The following is a 21,297-nucleotide window of genomic DNA, read 5'->3' as shown; positions in this document are numbered from 1 at the left end:
ATCTAACGTGCCCAAACACCGTCTGGCCGGTGACGTGGGGAAGACATTTTTGCATAATTTTCTGCAAATGAGCACGCGATCACTGCCCAATGGGGGATGTAAGTTGGGAAGATGATCATGATCACGTTTTGTGTGGAAAGGTAACGGGCTGCGCAAAACGCAAATGAGAGTTCCATTGATCCTGCGCTTGAGGAGAAATATTTCTGCTGGAATAACTTTACCCTTAAGCAAATTCATACAACCGATGAAAGGGAAGCGAAAACGATTCAACTGGCAATGGCACATTCTTCATTCATGGATGGATTCTGTTTTCCATCTTTTAAAACATGTCTGTTTGTCGTTTCGTTTCTAGTTTAGAGCTATCCCTAACGGCACGTGATCGATGCAGTTGCCTCGAGGCCTTTTCGGGCTTCGCTTCAACCAGTTTCGTCTGTCTGTGGGCATGACCCGGCCAACCACCGTTCCCCATGCAAAGATGAATGTTGTCCGCAGTTTGCCTCAGGGGTTGCGAGGTTGCGCAACAATCAGATAGCTGATCGCGTGATGCAGCTCATCCTAGCCAACAAGCAACAAAAAAGCAGGGATTCAATAGATTCTAGCTAGAGGTTAGCAAACTGTGCGCCCGTCATTCACACAAGGACTGGCAGCGTCTGCCGATCTAATCTGAGCGATGGCCGTACCTTCCAAAAGGGCCCATTGTGTGTGTGTGTGTTTCCCGGGACAGCGAGACGTCTTTCCGGGGCGATCGCACCCGATCAGTATCGCGGAATGGTTAATGGGTGTATTGTGTCGTTTGATCACCGCCCTTTTCGGTTCATAATTCATCGCCCTCGGGCAAATGGTTTAGCTTAGAGCATTGGTGATGCTTGTTCGAGCAAGAGGATTGTTTGAAAGGGTTTTGTTTTTGAGTTGGTATAATGAGTGTTAATAGATGGATGCAACACGCTAGTCAATTGTGCGATCTTGTGCAGATTGAACTGGATTGAAGGTTTTTAGGTTTTGATTTTTTAACATTTTTTCTAACTCTTGATGATGAAGATATTTTAATTTTGCGGAATTGAGTAGTATGTATCCATTTGATATCCTTCAGGATACAGTCTAATACTGCATTTTAATCTTTTTATTACAATCAGTGCAAAATCTTCAGCGAAAAGATGAGGTAATACATTCTAATTTTGTCACATTCAATCATATTGCTCACCCAACTGCCCCGTCTCTGAACGGTTAATTAGTTTAGTTTTCCTCTTATGTTGCACAACGAAGTGGAGGATCGTTCTTTCATCGTTAGAATGCCAATTAAATTATGCAACGCGTCGTTTAGCTAACAAGCTTTGCGGCGCCGTGCCAGTTGCATCGCAAGGCGTTCATCAACACGGAATAGAAGGAATGGAAACTGCACGAACTCCTTTACCCGCTGGTGCAGCTCGTGCCAACACCTACACTCTTTATCAACAACAAAGCAAACAGAATGTACCCCTTCCGGAAGGAGAGCAAACAGAACCGAGCGAATCATAATCGAATCGGTCGATTGCACCAAAGCAAACAGTCACAGGGACCGGTGGCTATTACGACCGGTGGTGGAAGCTAATTGCACCCGCCCGTTATGAAATTGATTAGCAGCCCGTTCGGTGAACGGTAAAATCTAACGCCGCTGACCGCTCGCCCGTAAAGCTGCGTGGCCGGAACGGGATGCAAGTCACAGCGAACAGACACGCTGCGTACGGACGCAAATGAACGGGCAAAGAACGGAGCTTCATGCTCGGCGTTAATTGTTTCGTCGGAAAAACGTTTCCAGTGGCTCTAAGATCTTTTCCGATTCGACCTTTTTGGGGCAGGCCGAAAGTGCATTGCCATTATCGCTTTGAGTTTTGCCACGGTGGGAGCCATTTGCGCACTTTTTGCCCACTAGCAGGCATTGCACGGATGGTGACGGCTTGCGACCGGAAGCTCGGAAGCGGAATGTAGGTCATTCTTTGCCCGTCTTGCAGTTTGGTGCGAAAGAACAAAGCAAAAACCAAAGCTGCTGCTAATGCTAACGGGTATTTCACTTCCTGCGCGATTCCGATCGATCGGCCGGTGGTGGGTTGGTTCAGGTTTTTCGTGTTTTGCTTCTTCTTGCACTGCTCAGTTGGTTGGTGTCTCCCTGGCTTAGGGATGCTGTGTGCTGACTGTGACTGATTAACTCATCGAACGGGCACCGAAGAACTGGTTTAGCCTGCCGTTATGATGGTGCCAATGGGTTAGTAAGTGAGCAAGGGCGAACCTGGTCAGCGTGTCTTGTGGCCGGGCCCCGGAACTCTCTTTGCCCGCAAGCAGAAGGTACGATGCTCACCGCCGCAGAGCCGCTGAGTTTGTATTCACTCGCGCAAGCTTGCGTAACTGCTTCGTTGGGTACGCCTCCGTGCGTAGTTGATCCCTTCACCGCTCCCTTGCCACTCTTTCTTCTCTTCCCCCCCAGCAATAGGCCACCAATAGGGGCACGGAACTTGTTGTCAACGTTGTCGTTGGCACAGTCACAACAAGCAACAGCATTTCTCTTGCGTGACAGAAACCAAAAAAAAAAACAAGCCTCAGACTATTAATTGCACACTGCGCGAGGCAAGGCGAAGAAAGGGCCCCCGAGGTGGAAGCGAGCGGAGATAAATGAAATAAAATGAAACAAAACCCGTCGATCGAGTGCTTGCTGATAGTCGCTCAGTAAATCCATAAGGCGGCAACAGCACCACCACCAGCTGGTTTGTGGCTTTCTCCCGTGCGTGGCAAGGGCTTAGAAATGACAATTTGCATAAGTAGACAGTGATGCGTGCGGGGAATCGTCAAGTCGATGGCGCACTTAACGCTAGCCGCGTTTGGCGCACAGGTTGGTGGTGGTGGTGATGCCGCGCGCCTATGATAGAAATTGTATAATCAAGGTGTTGCATAAAAATCCTCTGATTAGCAGCGTTTGATAAGGTATGAGTGATTCGATCGTTTACGCATGGGCGATCGGTAGGTCGGTAAGGAACAGGGCGAGATTTATTGCAACAGGTTTTGGGGTTAGTCTTTTGGTACAGTGCGGTGCGAGCAGGAAGCGAGCAATCACCGTGGGGATGGAAAAATTAGATTTCTACTGCATGCAAATAAATGCACGCGTGGTTCGGCAGCGGTACGATAAAAGTAATTTTCCCCTTGCGAAAGCATGCCATGATATTTAACGTAGTAAAATAAATTCATTATGATTATGTTTGCCTTTGAAACACTATCTGAAGGATTGATATTTCATGTACCTTTCTTCTTGAATTATAACATTTGTTTAACATTTTGGGACAGTTTAAATGTTATAAAATGATGATTCACCTAACTTTATGATGGACTTATTGCACTAAAAGCTTGTTGATCTTATAAGTTTTACGAAGCTGTAAGTTCATATTCATTGAGTGAAGAATTGCAAACATCCTCTGAAATCCCAATCCAGTATATTTAATGAGAGTCTGAGTGAAATATTATTGGAGTCTTGTCCAAAACCTCAAAACAGTTTTACTGTAATCTAGTAACTCCACAGTGATATTCTATAGACGATATTAGTGACAAATATTAGTGACATGCCAAGACCGCAAAGTGGTTGTAGCGCCGAATAAGTAAGAAATTAAGTTTTTAGTGACGAAACATGATCGATTATCGATTCTGTAAATTATGTAAATTAATTCTGAATATTTGGAATTATTTTTTATGACAATGATTTGGCTCAAAGGTTCTTCTCACAAGGAATTTAACAGTTTGATTAGCTTTGGATCTACTTGTATTTACAAACAACAGTGAATTTGTACGATCGACATCACAACAACCCCAATTTACTATCAACAACTTGTTACTATTAACAAAGTCTAGGCATTCAATGTTTTGCAACAACTCATGTACCAAAAGGGGAAAGTCATCCAACGAACGTTTATTTAATAAAAACAATCACTTCAACGATTGAAGCACACATTTATTGGTACCGTTTCCGTTCTCATTAGATAACGCTTCCGATCGTGTTCCGAGCAAATAGGCGTACTGTTGTGGCCAATAAAATTGCTGCGGCGAAAAAAAAAGTGCGTCTTTGAGAATCCCGCACACTGTCGTGTGTTTGTCCAGCGCGGCTAGGTGCCTATTTTGGCTGCCAAATGTGTCACCGATGCGTAGTTACCTTTTACTTCCCCGCCGTCCCGTTAGTACGACCCAACTCGTATAGGTTGGGCCAATAAATGAAAAAAAAGACAAAACATCACCACGCTGATTTTGTATAAACCATTGCCGTAAAACAGTTTGGTGATTGTGTGTCTTACTTTCGATTTTGCAGGCGCAAGAAAGCGACGCCCGACGCGTGGGCAGATTGGGGACAAGCGAGCTAGGCGAGTCCCGTTCTCGCGAAATTGTTTCGTCATTAGGTGAAGCTTTTCGCAGGTGTTGCAGCAGGCGGTACACGCGGGTAAACAAATCGTACACTGCGCTGCCCCAGGTAACCGAAAATTGTACGTAAAATTAGAGGCAAGAAAAAAAAAACCGTTCCCGCGTGGGCTCTCTGTCTCTCTCTGTACTTCTGTGTTTGCGTTGTCGACTTTGGCAGCTTTGACGACGCGCTAGTCGATATGGTGACGATGGTAACATTCGCAAAGTAGGTCAAACCGGTGCGAAGAGTGCGCAAGAACTTGAGAAAAAAACGCGCACACACAAACTGTACGAGAACCGGGCAGGCGTATGATTCCGGTTTCGATCCGCGACAAATCGCGACGAGCCGGATCCGACCGACCGATCGAGTGATGTTTGCAAAACGGGGGAAAAAAATCGTTGCTGTGTCCGACGCTGAGCCCTGACTTTTGGACAATTATTTCGTTTGTTTTATGACCGGCTCAGACTGAGATTGTAATCTATGGTTGGCTTCTTTTTGTCGGCTTTTCCCCGTCTTGGTGGGAAGTAGGGACTTATTAATATTTCGTAGATTTACTTTCAGACTGAGTATGGAGCTGGAGGGATAAAGTGTGGAAGAGAGTGTTGTGGTACTCGCAAAGGAAAGGTCGACTGACATGAGACGTTCAGGAGTGTGTTTTGTGCGATGAATATTACCAATATAACTTATTCGTTCATTGAAATGACTCAAATAAGGCTCAAAAACAAGGCAATAAATTTATGACTTTGAAACAGATAAACCCCAATAATTGGATTTTTTTAATTAATAAATTAATAATTGCTTATTTGAAATTATCAGCAATTGTTTTGTGCTCAAAATAATTTTTCAACCTTATTAAACAGCGTAACAAGATGGTAGCATTGTACATAATACCAAATCATTAATATTCACCAAGACTATCATGCATTAGTTTCAATTAACATACTAATCAAACGGTAGCTGCGATCAACAAAATAAATGCACCACCTGATGACGTCTGAGCGTATGAGCTAATTGTCGGGAAAACAGACAACCAAAGAAAACCACACACACACACACTAAGACAGGCCCGGCTCAGTGCGGCCAAAAGCCCACTAAACTATAAATGAGGCAGAGGCGAATTAATGAATCGTGGTTGATGATGGTTGGTGGCGCACGGTGTGGAAAAGAAACCGTAGGAAGTTTGCAGGTGAAACACCAATCTATGGACGGGAAGGGGGGGAGAGAAGAGGAGGGTCCGTGGGTAGCAAGGTAAGCTACTAATACAACGCGGCTTATGGAACCTAGCTTGCCAGCTTACACGCGTTTTGCTGCATATTACAGCAGAAAGAGAGGAAGCGCAGCCAGCGAAAGAAAGTGTACGCAAGAACTGAGCACCACTGCTGGGAGTGAATGTGTGTGTGCGTTGCCGCGAGACGAGGAAAACAGTTAGGTAACTGTACATAACTTATGATGTACGCGGATCGACGGAATCACTCGATCGAGCGCGAGGGGGTTTTTATTCCTTCTTCTTCGGTGAATCTAAGCGTGCGAGCTGCGTTACACGAGGGAAGTGCTGTTTGAATGGGTTTGATTTATGGGTAAATGGTAGATTTGGTCGATTCTGAGCAGCGGCCTTACTCAGGATAGGGTTTTAATGATGGGTCTATAAAGGAGTTGTTTAAACATCTCAAGCACACTGGAGCATGCGGTTTGGGCAGAAGAGTTCAAATCGATCTTCACCGAACCCTTCAAAAAAGCTCGCTGCAAGTCTATCAAGCATCGATCGAGATCGAGAACAGTTCTTTTCGAGACATTTATAAAGAGTTCTTTGCTGCGTCTGCAATATTCAACTTGTGGAAACAAAAGGTGTTCCTTTTCAAGAGCTTCTCAAATCTCTTTTAATTAATCACTCTTATTGTCCATCAAAGACGGCATCTTGAAGCAAAACATCTCCAATAACGAATTACGTTTTAAAGCACTCTCTAAATAAATTGTCTATTAATTTTCGATTGCTCATCATCCCTTACGGGCTCATTGCGCAGTACTTTTAGCGATACGAAAAGGTTCATCACCGATGCACCCTGCAGCGTCAATCGATAGTGCCCGAACAAATTGCTGTCTGACACGGTACTGATGGATTACTCACGATAACCGTTCGGGTGGCTTTAAATGCGAAGTCTTCAAGAACAATACTTTGCTCGCTGCAACAAGATTGGGACGTACCTGGAAATGAAAGAAAATGGGGAAAAAATCATTAGAAAAATCTTCAACTGCAGTAGGAAAAGAGCTATGTTTCTTTAAACTAGCGAACGATTAGGTTCTGCTGCAATAATTCATCGTTACTGAAGAAGCAAACCAGCAATCTCGTTTGCCGTCGATCATAATTGTCTTGCGTTGGGCAAACTTCGACGGACAATTAAATATTGTACAACTTCTTCCAGCAACGTCCAGCATGATTGGCTAAGAATGAAACAACTCTAATTCGTTGCTGTAGCATCGATCAGTAGTAGCGGCAATAAGAACTATTTGCATTCAGACTTTTCTCAGCTCGTCTTATCCTTTCCCAAAAGGTTTGTAGCTTGCGGCAAGAGTGGTGTCACTCCCTGCCACAAAGAAAGCGCATCGGCTTTCCGACACATTTTTGTGTTTGCTCCGTACCGCGGGGCGTTCATTTTTAGCGACTGTGATGAACAACATAATCATCTCCCACACCGCACCGCGGTTGCCTTTTCCAATGCAATGCAAATGAGAAGCAAATTTTCATTCATTACCACACGAAATAGATCGTTGCAATAGCAAATATGCACCACGCTCGCGGCCCTGGCGTGGACGATGTAGGCCGGGACTGATAGACAAAAGCCTGCCCGGGCGTGCTATCCGGTAAGAAGCCCTTCATCCCTCTGATGCCGTGCTGATTTATTGAGAATGAAGTTCGTGACAGACGATCGCTTGCAGGCTTCGTTGGAAAACGGGTCTAGTTTTGAATTTGATTGGATTAGCAAGAGTTGATTTTCGCTAACGATCGCTAGAGTTGGTTCGCTTGTTTGTGCGGTTGGGCATGATTTGGCTCAGGCAATCGCGTAGCGTAATATTCTGGAAAACCAAAGAACGACCGATCTGGCAGTGTTGCCTCCGGAAGGGTGGGAGAACCCGCCTCAATATCATGATCTTGAGGTCGTGATTTTTCCCCCTCCTGCACAGCACTGGGGGCATTCTTTAAGGCATTCGGGCAAGAGCAAAGCCGAAACGAATGACTAATTTTGCGAAATTGATTCGCCCGCCAATGCCCGAGTGGACCAATTCTGCAAGGGTAAGTTGGGCTAGAACTGAAGCGGCCCGAGCGTGGTTAATGTCGTATCAGCTGTGGCGTGGTCAGTCAGGAGGGGGTACTGGCGAATGAGTCATAGAATAGAACATTAGTTGTTGCGGTCCGAGAGGAGAGTTGCTGTAAGGAGCGCGTGGCACATGTGTTGTTTGGTCTAGTTGGCCGATTGGGCTATTCGTCAAGGGAGGACAATTAGAGCGTTTGTCAGTTTGGGTAACATTGATTGGAATTGTAGATCGAGCAATTTAGCTGTCGGTAGAGGTAATTTATTTTATCGATGAAATGATGAATAGACTTAAGGAGAGACTGGAATAGAGTGGAGTACAATGCGCACTGTAACTTACAAAAGAGTTTGACAAATGTACATTTGTTCTGTTTGCGGCGTTGTCTACGAATGTCCATGTGAATAAGAGAAGTTTATTGTGTTGAGTAGTTTGTGCAAACTAAAGAATACATAATTTTAGGACTCAGATTTCCATCTCTTAGACATTATTTTGAGAATTTTTAAATTTATCCTTCTCCAAAAACCTCCGAGATCTGTTTATCATAGAACCAAAGGTGAAATATTCATAATGGCAATCGTTTGCACTCAACACCGACGCTTTGCCGTGTTGCATTTAAAAGCAGCAGTAAATGTTTGTCCCTTTTCCCTTTACCCTTACCATTTTAAACGTTATCGCTTCCCACACACCGCGACGATGACGCGCAGAGGAGTAAAACACATTTAAAAAAACATACTCTGTTTTTTCATCACTCACCCATCATACCATTGTTCAAGAACCCGTAGTTCATTAAGATTTTACGCGACTTTTATTCAAATTTCAGCCAAAACGACGACAACGGCAAGAGCCCTCAACAATCTCTCGCAGGTTGGACGTTGGCAAGGAAAAGCATAAGAAAAAGGTTTATCCAGTTTTAATTGCCACCTCGACAACGCTTTGCATGGGCGCTTTTCTCGGCACGGGCGTACCTTTTCATAACGACCGTAGAAGAATAGGTGGCAATTAGTTGCTTTTCCAGCACTGGCGCATTTGCTTGGCTGGCTGTTGGCAGCGGAAACGGTTAAAGAATTTTTGGAGCCGTAGCAAAAAAATTACTGCAACGAGAAGTAGTTTTACGGTGAAGAAGCTTTCGAGTTTTCCGTTTAGGGTTAGTTAAATTATTAACGTTTTATTTCCGGCAAATTAGCTTCAAAGCAGCCACTACTAGTAAAGCTATGGCGAGAAATGTTTTAAAAGCATTTTGAAATTTTTCTTATTAAAAATAAGTGAAATTTTAAAGAATTAATATCATCTTTTTATGTTTGTTTATCTTTTATTGCCTCAAAAGTCTGCTGTAACAGATACAGATCAATTTATAATAAAAGCTTTTAAAGTTAAAATTCTAATGCGTCCAGTTTTTTGTCGTTTACTTTAAAATCTACTGTCAGGTAAATTACCGTTGTCTCAATTCAATGTACTTGTTATTTGCTCAGCCTGAACATGAGAAATGCAAACAACACGGAGTTCAATTGTCTCCAAAGTATAGTACGTTACGTTGCTAGAAAACACGCATCCACACGGAGTAAACTGTTCGTTTTTAATCCACGCCCCACGGAACGGCCCCAAAACAACATTGGGTTTAAAAATGCATTCCAATGTACCTATATTTGTGTTTGGTTTGATGTACCTAGTTGCTTTCGAAAACTTACGCCAGCCCAAAGTCAATGCCCTCCCGCGCACTAGTGACAGGCGGAGGCGCCAGTGCACGAAACTCGAAAACACGTCGCCCTGCCCAAACCCAAAATCATCTGTTTAAACTGTATCGCAAGCTTTTCCACGTGCAACCGACCAGAAGGGGTGAAACGAGGGCGAGAGAGAGGTTTAAAAACAAAAGAAAGAAATGAAAAAAAAATCAAAATAATACACAAAACCCTCGACTTCGGTCAACAAAACAGAGGGAATGAGAAACAATAAACCTGCGTCTGGATATATAGAGCTAGAACAAAATCGAATCAAATCCGCTTTGGATTTCCCAATTCGTCGGCTCGTCGCAAAACCATTTGCTGACTGGGACTTCGCTGGATAGACAGGTGAAATATGGTTCGTCAGCCATCTTTCGCAATGCTGGCAGAATGAGGTAGCACAGTATGTGTGTGAGTGTGTTCGAAGGGAACAAGAAGGGTGACGGCGGCGGCGGCGTTGGTAACAAAAATAACAAAATGCCAATTGGCAAACTTATTTCCAGCGATGCCGATCCGTCGTGCGACGAAGGACCGAGGAACGGAAATGGGAAATGGGAAGGGGAAAAAGCTGCAGCGCAAAACAAACGCGAAACGAGACCGACAAACGCCATTTGATTACACATGGCAACCGGTACCTGGGCTTGCTGCCGGTGGGGAGGTTCCGATGGGTGGGTGGCTTGTGCCCGAGAGCCAGGCGGGCTTTGCACTTTTTCCCGACTGACCTATATTCCGCGCCACGGGCATGTGTTTGAACAGCGCACGAACCGTGCGTCTCCATTTCCTCAGCGTTTCGTTCGGTTGCGTTACGTTTTCCCGCCACGCCATGTTTGTGGTGCGGCATGTGCGGGTGCTCACACACACAGGCACACAACCAACCGAGGCATCGAGCAATCATTCTCTCGTCTATCGTCACACGAACCCACCCGGGAGGGGGGCGGGGGGGCTGTAGCAGCACGGTCGGGGGTGGTGAAGAATGGTTCCGGAATGGGAGTTCTTTTCATATTTCCATTTAGAATATTCATGTGCCTGTGAGCGCACTGTCGCACCCGCTCACGACCCGACCGTCCCAGTGTTCTTTGACACCTTTCCACGAGGCGAAGCTTTTCTCTTTCCCATCCATCAATCCTACATACACACACACACACAGGCTGTGAGCACACTGGGTGCATGCCAGCACATTCGTGCACATTAAAGGCCGGGCTACATTGATCGTACTCGCAAGCGTAATTTTGATTTTCACTAGCGCACCTGGCGGCGACTGGTGGAAGCTATTTTTGGTCATCCAGGGAATGGTTATGCCGGATCTCAAAATTAAGTAGTTTTTCCATCGTTTTCCATTGCAAAAATGGATGCAATGCGTGCAAAACATGTGTATCTACGTTTTACAAAACTTTTCTCCTCCGTTTTTAGTAAAAAACATGGAAAAATAACGTATTTTCTGAAGCGGCTCCAAATTGTTTGGCAAAATGCTTCGGTCAGCCGCCGCCAGATGCGCTAGTGAAAATCAAAATTACGCTTGCGAGTACGATCAATGTAGCCCGGCCTTAATGCCCGATGACGAATGCCAAACCATCCGACAGAGGGTGGTGTGAAGGTGTGAGAAGAAGCAGGCAGCAACAAAAAACTCATCATTCTCTGCACCCCGCCCCATTCGGCAAATGATTTTTCTTTCGCCATTTTCATTCCCTGTCCTTTTCCCTCTTTGCTCTTCCTATATTTAAATTGATGCTTTTGCATTAACAACATAGCAGCAGCAGCAGCAGTAGGGCAGGGCAGGGAAAAATCATCGACACCCTGCGACTTGGGAAATGCAAAAATGCTCCTCACCCACGAGAACAGCAAGCATAGGGAAATTAATTTATTTATTTTTTCACTGCGTTTGTTTACTGTTTTGTAGAGCCTCTTTTTTTACGCCCGCTACGAGATAGTGCCGTGGGTTGGCGCGAGGCAACAGCATTACAGAACCGGGGCCGGTTGTGGCCAGCGAAGCGCAAACTGCCTCCGGTCTACCTGCGCTTTGGCTGGGCGCTTTGAGGCTTTGAGAATCGGGTGTATGGAATTAAAAAGGCTAAGCATAATTATGACCGACCCAGACTGTAATGTATACACACTGCTGCTGCTGCTGCTGCGGTGCATATCGCGGGAAAGATTCGCGCGAAATGTTCTTCTGTCGTGGGGAGGGATAAGAATTAAACTCAACCACGAACAGTATGAAACGGGATGCCGCTGCTCCCGTAATTGCGTTTCATAAGATAATTGCTTCAATCTGGGTTCTGGTAAGGGATGAAGCGAACTGGCTAGGGGTAGGAAAACACTTTAATGAAAACGGTGGCTTAACGCTTCTTAAGCCTGTGCTGCAGGGAGTGTGATGGTGATGGTACTTTAGTTTCGCAAAAGGCGAGTTGTGTCTGGATGGTTTGATACTGTTTGGAAGAGTTTTTGTATGCTAAAACAAGAATGATTAATTTGAATCATTAAATAGATCGTTAAGGAGCTTCATTTTGATTTCAATACTAGATCATTAGTTCATTCCATCTTCTAGAATTTTGTTCAATTTAATTCGTCTATTACGTAGTACCTTAAACCATCAAAGATGTTATAGTGGTAGTTTGAAGCAGGCTTGATTCCAGTTCCTCATTGAAAAGCACTTGAGCCTCTAACTATTTTTTTAACCAGCTTCAAAACGGGAGTTATAATTATAATAATAATAGTTATAATAATAGAGCATTTTTTTGTATTTCATTACTTTAATGATAAATTAAACAAAGTTACATGTTTGTTTACGCCAGCAAGGCATTGAAATGATGCCAGTGTTGTTTGAATTAAAATTACTAACAGTGCTTTCAAAATAAAATTTTAAATGAACGTAAAACCCTTCTACTAACTCCACCTTACGGAGAAAATCTAGTAATTTCAATGAACTTTATTTTGTAATTAAAAAGATAGTAATTTTTCATCGCTCAGCCCCGGATTTGCATCAGAATGCAAATGAAACCAGCAGCAGAGCCAGGTTTGAAAGACAACAGGAAAAAAGCACCACCGAGCAGGGTATGGGGCGGGGGAAAACAAAACAGGCGGACACTAAAAATGTCGGCAAACAGTCGAGCGCAGGCATAGGCAAATGCTAACGCAACGGTACATTTCTATTCACCAACACAGAAGCGTGAAACGGGAAGAAGCGAAGCAAAAAACAACAACAAAAAGTAGAAATAGAATAAGAGGGTAATGGGGAAACAGGGAGGAAGAACATAAAAGTAGTTAGATAAAGCCGCGGCTTGGAAACGAAAAGCGTCGAGCGCGAAGAAAGCTGGTGGTTGTGTAAAAAAAACAACAACAACACATTGAGCAAGAACCGGGTAAAGTGCAGCAGAATGATGTTGGGAAAAACGCTAGCTAACGGATCGTGCGTAAAAGAGAGGGAAGTAAAACATAGTAGATAAAAGAGAAAAAAAAAACAAGCGTTAAAGAAGCAGACAGAGAGAAAGAGCTTAAAGAAAACGGGAAAACTAGAAAATACAATCGGAAATCAAGCAAACGAAGCGAGCGAACGCGCGAACGAAGAAAAGAACAAGAACAAGTTCTCAGGTGTAACATATTTGTTAATAGCCACCAGACAACCGCTATGTGGCGCGGTTCAGTTTGTTCGTTTCTTGTTCTCTGTTTCTTGCTCTTCCTGTTTTCCCCTTCCTTGCCTTCCCTTCCGCTAAGCCCCATCGCGTTGGGAGGGAGAATGTAACGGTGCTGTGGCGAGCTGAAAGCCTGTCCCGAAACCGTCCCGGAACGGGACTGTAGCTGCCCGTTACTATTTCGCGTTTTGTTTCGCGCGCACGCCCGCGGCCGGAGAGAATGTCCGATTGGGGCAGAGAAAGCAGCGGGAAGGTCGTCCCGACCGAAACGGCTTGGCAATGGCATGGGGGAAAAGCTCGGCCCGGCTTGAGCTTAGGCGAACGCACACGCACAATCACAGAACCGCACAGAAGGTCGAGAATTCTGCGTCCGAGACTACCGTTAGCTACTTTTGATTTCAATTATTTCATTACACCCGCCATCGTCATCACGATGACTGTGGGTTTTTAGGGGTGCGCGTGCGGGGAGGGGAGTTTTTGTTGCCGTGCCTTTCGTACCCATCAGCCGGATACACTCCCACCCTTCCAAACCAGCAAACCTTCGAGTGGGTTTCGTACTTAGTTCCCATAGCAATCAGAATGCTTCCCGGGGTACGATCTGTTTAACACAGAGGCGCCTTTAATTGCCGCTTAAAATGCCGGACCTACGCTGCCACGGGAGACTTGAATGCCGGCGATGAAACGGTGGACGACAGATGTGGGCGCTGGGTTTTTGCGCGAATTGAGTTGTTGCGAACTACACATAAAACGTTGTTTCCACACTGAAGAACATGTGACATGCTTACCTTTTATCGATCCGCTGGACGAGTTCTGTACGGTCGACGCTTGCACATTCGTTTGCATGGGTATGTGCGCTTCCAGCTTGGACGTAACATTGCTCCACATCTCAAACATCCTCGGTGTAAACATTGGTCCGCGTGTCCCGTACGCGGCACTACACTGTTGCCTCGGTTCCCTGGTCCGAGGTGGTCTTTACGAATCAAACTGATCTATTCACCACTGTTCAAGTCACTTGGCTTTAAGTTTACGTGTGCTCTTTCAAACAACGCTCCTACTGGTGAGGCTTAGTGTCACTATTATTTTACTTAGAATTGGGCGTTTTATAACCTTCAAAAACTGTTAGGCACCTTTAAACGTTACGGTTGGTATAACACAATCGGTCAGAAATTTCCCGACTCTCGCAATGACCCATCGAACGCCATTTTTAAGTAACTGCTTTATGAAACCTTTATCGCCCGCAAAGCGAATGCTATCTCGGTGGCCCCACAATCAGTCCATCAGTGTCTTTACCATGCGAGGTGGCAAAAAAGGCACACAAAATCCGTTTCAGTTCCGAATTTGGTTTTCCCCTCCGTGTCAGCGGGATTGTAGAGACAATGCGACCGGGTTAAGGCGTGTGGTGGGTTTGATTTATCATACGTTGCGTCCGGTTTTGTGTTTCTCTGCTGCTCTGCTGCTGTTATCGCAGTCTCAGTCTCCAATAAATGTCATCTAAGCAGATGCTCTTTAGCGTTACCTTCTTATGCATACGTGAGCATTTTTTGTTTTTCTTTGTAATCTTAAACGTGAGTTTTTATTTCCTTGTTGAGCAATTTTTTTACTCCAAAACAACAACAAAAAAGTTTGAATGATCAGCACCAGAGTGGTGGGGCGAAACGGGAAAGAAACAAATCTCCGTACAGCTCCCCGTCCGCGTAAAAGGAAACGGCGTCGGTCCACTCGAAGAAAGCTTTCTTACGTAAATCGCAAGCTTCCTCTACGCACACACACAAACCCGCTTGCGTTACCAAATTTTGAACCGCGAGCTTGGGCAGACTTTCACGAATTTCGGTACTTTGCCGACGCTTGGTGGTGGCCGGTCGGAATCCAAACCGAAAACGCGTTTTTTTTGTTGTGCTTCGTTGTTGCCGTTGCTGCTGCCACGGGACTGGTGATGGAGTTGGGCAGTCACTTTGGTGGTTTTGGTGGAGGGGGGGAACGCGTTTTTGTTGTTGTTGGTTGGTGCTCTTTCACTTCATTAGCAAATGAAAGGTTGCTATTATGATAGGTCTGTTTTCGGGTGGAATTATGCAACGCGACGCTCGATCGACGCGACCGCTACACACGAACACTATTTTAGGGGGAGAAAGGGAGGGGACGGAACACCAACTCTTTCTTTTTCTCTACACACACAGACACGCACACACACACGCAAACGAAGATCGAACGCACACTAACGCGTTGTTGGATAGATCACTTCAAACATTAATCGTGGCGAAAGATTTTGGTGTTTTGAGGTAGGAATCACTAACAGGCACGAGAGAAAACTGCACCGAATAACAAATACACACACTTTTTAAAGCAAATGCCTACGCCGATGATGTATCCTTTTTTTTGGGGGGGAGGGGAAGGCAGTCTACTTACTGCCTGCAAGAACACAACGCACTGGTGGTGGTAGAAATAAAACTTCGCGATAAAGCTAGCTGCCCTTTTGTCACATTCGGCGCAATAAATCCTGCCCAAAAACAACACACACGCACACTACACTTTCTTGTTCACATTCACACACACACACGCTGGGGTTGGGTGAGGGTAGGAGAAGGGGGTGTTACTTTATCACCACACTCCACCGCACTCCGATGCACTTGGGTTCACTGGCGGTCCACGGGTGCTGCATTCCCACCGGCGGCATTTACACGACGACGAGCCCTGCACTCGCGAGCGGGTTTTTTTTTTCTCTTCTGTTGGCACGGCACCAGCACGAAAGAAGAAGGGAAAGGGAGGAGGGGATTTAAGTAAAACAGTGGTCGGAGAGATATAAATAATTTTATAGCCCTGTTATGCGAGAGGATCGCAGTCGTTTGTTTGCTGGTTCAGGGGAAAGGACGATTGCAGCGGAATCGATGCGTATGTGCGGCGTGGCGAAAGGATTTCCGCGGAAATTGTCTCTGTTCATTTGATATCAGCGTGATTGTGATGTGAGTTGTGCGTTGCGTTGCGGCAGACGGTATCTGATACATGGACGGTTAAAGTGTGATTTTAAATTGCTTTTACTTTTACCTCATATCGAAACAGTTACATGAGACACTTTACCGGTTTATCAGTTTGATCGAATACATAATGACAGCAAACAACATTCATAAATATTTCTTGTGATGGAATGAAAGCCATTATTGCTTTATTGCAAGTCCAGGAAACTGTTTCCACATGAAAATACGTTCGTTTTAAGCTCAATTTAATGTTGAAGTATAAAATAACATCTTTAAAAAAAAAAACTAGACAAGCTGTTTCCTGTTTTTCTTTTGTCACATAATTCCTGTATTTTGTCACATAAATCCTTTGCATAGTCGTTCATTAACATGTATCACTGCCCAAATCGATATCAATCTGTCTACTTTTGGGGGTTGCTAAACAGCACTCGTTACCCATATCACATTGTAGCACAATTCTTTAAATCGTTTCATTTGCTTAAAGCAGTTTCCTGCTCTTCCGAAAACAAATCTCCCAACCCACAGCCACGCACGATACATCGCGGTGGCAAATCGGGGCAACAATCTCCGTCGCCACAGCGGGATGGATATAATTTTCCATCAACCTACGCCCCATATCGGCAGCATTGTTGGTTGTGCGCATTTTCGCCCTGCGGTCTAATGCAATTTTCTTTCATTGCTTCGGTTTGTTCCGCCCCCCCCCCCCTCCGGACGGAACGGCGTCTAAGCAGGAGGCGGGCAAGCGGTACGATGCAAGCTATCATATTCTATCACATTCCCCGCTCTTCGCTGCAAACTATCGGTCTTCGTATCGGAGCGAAGACATTTTGCTCCTAAATATGTTCGACAAATCGCGGATGGGAAAGGAAAACTTGTTCCAGCGAAGTGTAAGCTACTTGGAAGCGAGGAAAAGTTCTCGTAGGAGGCAAAACATCGCCCAGCGAATGTACGGTGGCGGAGTGTGCTGTGTTTTGTGAGCGAGCTTGCATTTCCTGCTGTTGTTTCATTCACTCCTGCACCCGCGCCCGCGCTTATCGGAGAAGGAAATGTTTTCCCGCTTTTTCTGGCACTGATTTGTTGCTGCAAGCGTAAAGAGGCAGGCTTTACTCTACGTTCTCATCCAGCACATGTAGGGTAGGATTTTCTTCCACCATCATCACTGCCACCACCACTACAACCAAGCAATCCTGCTGGTGGAACCTCGGAGCATAGGGTTTCTCCAGTGGCAGTGGCAGCGGAACCAAAAAGCCAACGACCAGCAGCGAGCGGAGTTGCATGTTTCAAAGTCTCGCTACAAGTCAGCAGCATGTGTGTGTGGGTGTGTGTGTGTGGCCGCTGCTAGGGAATGGAAGATAGTACATAAAAATGAATCGATTATTGCCAAGGGGATGGCTTCCACGGCCATTTCCTCCGCTGCAGTTTTCCTCGCTCGGGGAGGGTGCCCATTGAGGAGACAGAGACAGAGGGCGGCGTTGGCAAGACAGCAATGCTAGTGATGGAGCGTGTACAGGGGTGGCGGCTCTTGCAAGGCGCGGACAGCGTGGAGCCAAGCAGACGAGCCATTTTGGCGGTCTTTTGTACGAACACTGATAGCGACCGAGCACGTTGAAGGAGTGTTGTGTTGGTAAGAAAGGACCGTAAGGATTCGGTTGCAGCGACTTTAAAGGGAGTAGTACTCTTAAAGATATTAGAAGCAAGTAGAACTATTCTTAATGGGATATTTGGATGTTTTTAAAGGGATACAATTAGAATTTGATTTAAAAAAGCAAATTAGAGAACGTGAAGTAAATGGACGTTATATTCAAAACGTGCCATGTCAGAAAGAATTATAAAGCAAAGGTCAAAAAAGATTTCCAAATTTAATTTTGTTCATTTTACTTTCGCAAACCACCGTGCGATGGCTCGATCTGCCTTCCCGCTATTTTATTTACCCAAAATGCTTTATGCACTTCGCTTTTACTACTCTCCAGCGCGGGGAACGGCAAAGTGAAGAAGCGGAAAAAGGACCTGCCAAAACCGACGACCGCTATCGTGACGGCCCCGCCGAAACCCCTCGTGTAGTATAGTATAGTAGCGCACACGAAATATCGTAATTCATTCATCACGCAAACGCGTGTCTCGTGTGGTATTTTCGGACTGTTGGGCGGGAAATTGTGTGTTATTTGACTTCCGGCTTTATTTCTTTTTTGTTTTGGAAAGGTGGAGAGAGAGAGGGCAGTTTGCCACCGTGGATTCCCTGGAGGGGAGGATTCTAACAACCGCGCCAACCCTTAGCACGCTGTCTCGCTGCGCCACCCTGAACGAGCGGTTGATGGTTGCCTGTAGATTTGATTTGTAGAAGTTTTTGCTCCAAGGGGCGAAGGGTTTTGGTTTTCGGTCACGTGATAGTGTGGTTTGTGTGTGTGTTTTTGTTCTTCCCTTTCTCCCTTTATGACAAATGGAATCTCGCCCCTAATGCATTCTGATGGGTTATGGTGGAATCGTGAGCACTCAAACAATACCCCGCAGCAAAGGGACAGGGAGCGTGAAGGAAAGGTGCAAACCAAAGAAAATTGGATTCCACCAGTGTGCGGCAGGAGTCGGAATATCGTCAATCAACATATTTGCTGTTATTGAATGCAAAATATTTCCATATTCGAGGGAGCAAATAAAGTCATATACAAACAACGGCAACGGGATAAAGAGAAGGCAAAGATCGTCGCTAGCGTTGTAAGGTAAAGAAATACTGGTTTGGTGCCAGTTCGGCACCATGCAGGTACACACAGACACTGGCCATTCACCGGACCTTTAGGCTGCAGCTAAACTGGAATGCAGTAAAGCAATAAGGGAGAAATACGTATAAATACTGCACGGCACGATGGGCGATACTAATTTTAGCGTGCTCCCGTACCATGCAGATGACTGAGATGATTGAGGTTGCACCGCTTTTTGCACACGAGGTCACTGGGACACCGGCACACACACACACAGACACATACAGTGCTGGGATGGAGCACGAGGAATAAATCCAATCAGAGACGTCTGGGACGTTGCAATTGCAAGCGTGCATCTGCATTCATTCCGTGCTTTGCGTGGCTGGCGATGGAAGGACGGATCCAAAAGAAGCAGCACCGAGACGGCACTGCAGTTCGAATGCTGCATGTTTGCTTTATTATAAAACGTTCGCAAGCAGCACAGGCAATAGAATAGCGCGAAGAAAGCCTCGATGGAAGCGTGATCGAGCGCCCGGTTTGCAAAGTGTGAAGATGCCAAGTTACATAAATACAAAACTAACGCTCGCAGCTTAAAGCGCACAGCGGTACCAGAAATAGTGGTGTGACTTTCGCTTTTTCTTTTCCTGACGGTTGGGTGGCTCACCCAATTCGTACGCAATTGCAATAAAGCGCAAACCAAAGTGCAGCGGAAGGAAGAAGATGCAAACAACAAATGAAAAAAATCACTTTCAGAATAAAACAACCATTTGGTGTCAAAGTACGGCAGCCGAAGGCAATCAGATGTGCAAGTGACGGTTTGAATTAAGACCGGTTGGGTTTGCTTTTATTTTTAGTCAATTCAATCAAGTGTGATAGTGTGTGATCGTGTACTTCGATTGGATGGTGGATTTAAATGAAAACGATCTTTTTGGAATGAAGACTTAAATTACTTTCAATCACAAAAATGTCTTTTAAAAAATGAATATGTATTTAAATTTAAGCATCTCATAGTTGTGCAACACTCATTGTTGTCAACACAATAGCTCGTCACACTCAACCTAACGGCGAATGAATTCTAATCAATAAACAGTTGCACACTGCTTGCTTGGGATGCGACACCGTACCGCCAACCCAACCTAGCCCAACGCAGAAAGTGCCGCTTCGCTTTTTTCTTATTCCTTGTGCGTACATGCACGCGTACACCATCGCCACGCAATTGCACTACGTGCAAAGGGAGTGCAGCGGTGGCAACCCTTTCTACCGAATACCGAAATCAAAACAACATACCCACTGACACACTAACGGCGAAACAGTGCACGCACATATGTTGCACACTGGTACACCGTCCCCGGATGCAAACGGCACCGGCAAAACAGGAGCGAGAAAGAGAGGAGGAGAGCAAAATTGCATTGCAAAAAAAACACACACACAGCATGATGGAAGCTGATGATATAATACCGTTTCTGCCTACTCTTTCGTACGGTGGAACATCGGGGGGTGGGAAGCAAATGCAACGGAATGAGCCTCACCGGGAACAGGTTTCAATGACGCTGCTCGCTCATCGCTCAGACAAAAGGATGCACATGCACAGAGAGCCCGGCTTGTGTGTTGGTGAGGAATTAGAGATGGAAGAAATTGCAATGCTACAGTTAAGTTTGGGAGAGTCTTTGCAGTCGGCAAGAGAGGCTCTTGAGTTTTAACACGCCCGTCGAGGATGAGAGTATCATCAGTTCGGAGCTGTTGGAGATTATTACCTCATCGTCGTGTGCAGTTGCATTCGTTGGTTGAACATTGAGAAAGAGAGAAAGAGAGTGAAATGCTCTCTTTACAACAAATGCACAATAAAGAGAGTGCAGCAGGGCAACGACATCGTCTCGGTGCAGTGAGTTGCGGGTTTCTGCCTTTTTCGTTTTTGCTACCTTTCCTGCTTGTGTTCGTGATGCCCCACCATGGAAAGGGGGAGTTCCCCAAACGTGGAGAAGGGCGCATAGAAGGGGGAGAGCGTCGTATGCACAAGAGCGCTGCACCATCACCAGCACACAAGGGACCCGGGAGCAACTCTGTGTGTCAGTAGGTTTTGTGTGAAGAAGCATCGTTAAGTCGACATATGGTGCTGGTACCGTTGTGCAATTTGCGTTCTGAAGCAGCCCAAGGCGTTGGGGAGTGGGAAGGTTGTTAGAATCCAACTTGGAATAGAAGGGTTAATAGATCGAAATGCATTTCTAAAGGTTGTTGAATTGAAAAGAATGTTTACGGTAGTAATAGACTGAGTCTATGAAGCATCTATCTTTTATGGTCTTCATTAAATTGGAACCAAGTCTTTTCGCGTCTTCACCAGCTACGATATCAATCGAAACATCTTGCTAGCAGGTGCTACAGCATAGCACTCCTACATGAGAATTTGAAGAAAAGTGGTTGCTCTTGTACTCTCCCCGTCATACCCAATTAAACCTTCCAGCTCGGACAGGATTTCCTCCACGCACACACAACAACATTAAAAAAGAACTCCACATCTTGTAGCTATTTGGCTGGTGCTCACATGCCCACCTCTTTTACGCCATCGCCCATTGAAGT

General features: G+C 45.4%; 1 protein-coding gene across 6 annotated transcripts in view; it reads right to left on the bottom strand.

Annotated features, from left to right (window-relative positions):
- LOC120900080 (probable nuclear hormone receptor HR3) overlaps positions 1–21,297 on the bottom strand; it is a 114,102-nt gene that overhangs the window by 53,742 nt on the left and 39,063 nt on the right. For 4 of the 6 annotated variants that reach the window (XM_040306655.1, XM_040306658.1, XM_040306656.1 and 1 more), the window contains exon 2: positions 13,847–15,781. The exons of the other annotated variants lie outside the window; for them this stretch is intronic. In XM_040306655.1, coding sequence (XP_040162589.1) covers positions 13,847–13,970 — 124 coding nt within the window. In that variant the 5' untranslated portion in view covers positions 13,971–15,781. The remainder of the gene's footprint in view (positions 1–13,846; positions 15,782–21,297) is intronic. 6 annotated transcript variants of the gene reach the window in all.

This window comes from Anopheles arabiensis, chromosome 3, assembly GCF_016920715.1.
Source record: "Anopheles arabiensis isolate DONGOLA chromosome 3, AaraD3, whole genome shotgun sequence".
In the NCBI taxonomy this organism is placed as follows: domain Eukaryota; kingdom Metazoa; phylum Arthropoda; class Insecta; order Diptera; family Culicidae; genus Anopheles; species Anopheles arabiensis.
Note: the sequence above shows the minus strand (reverse complement) of the source record. Positions and strands in the feature narration are given on the sequence as shown.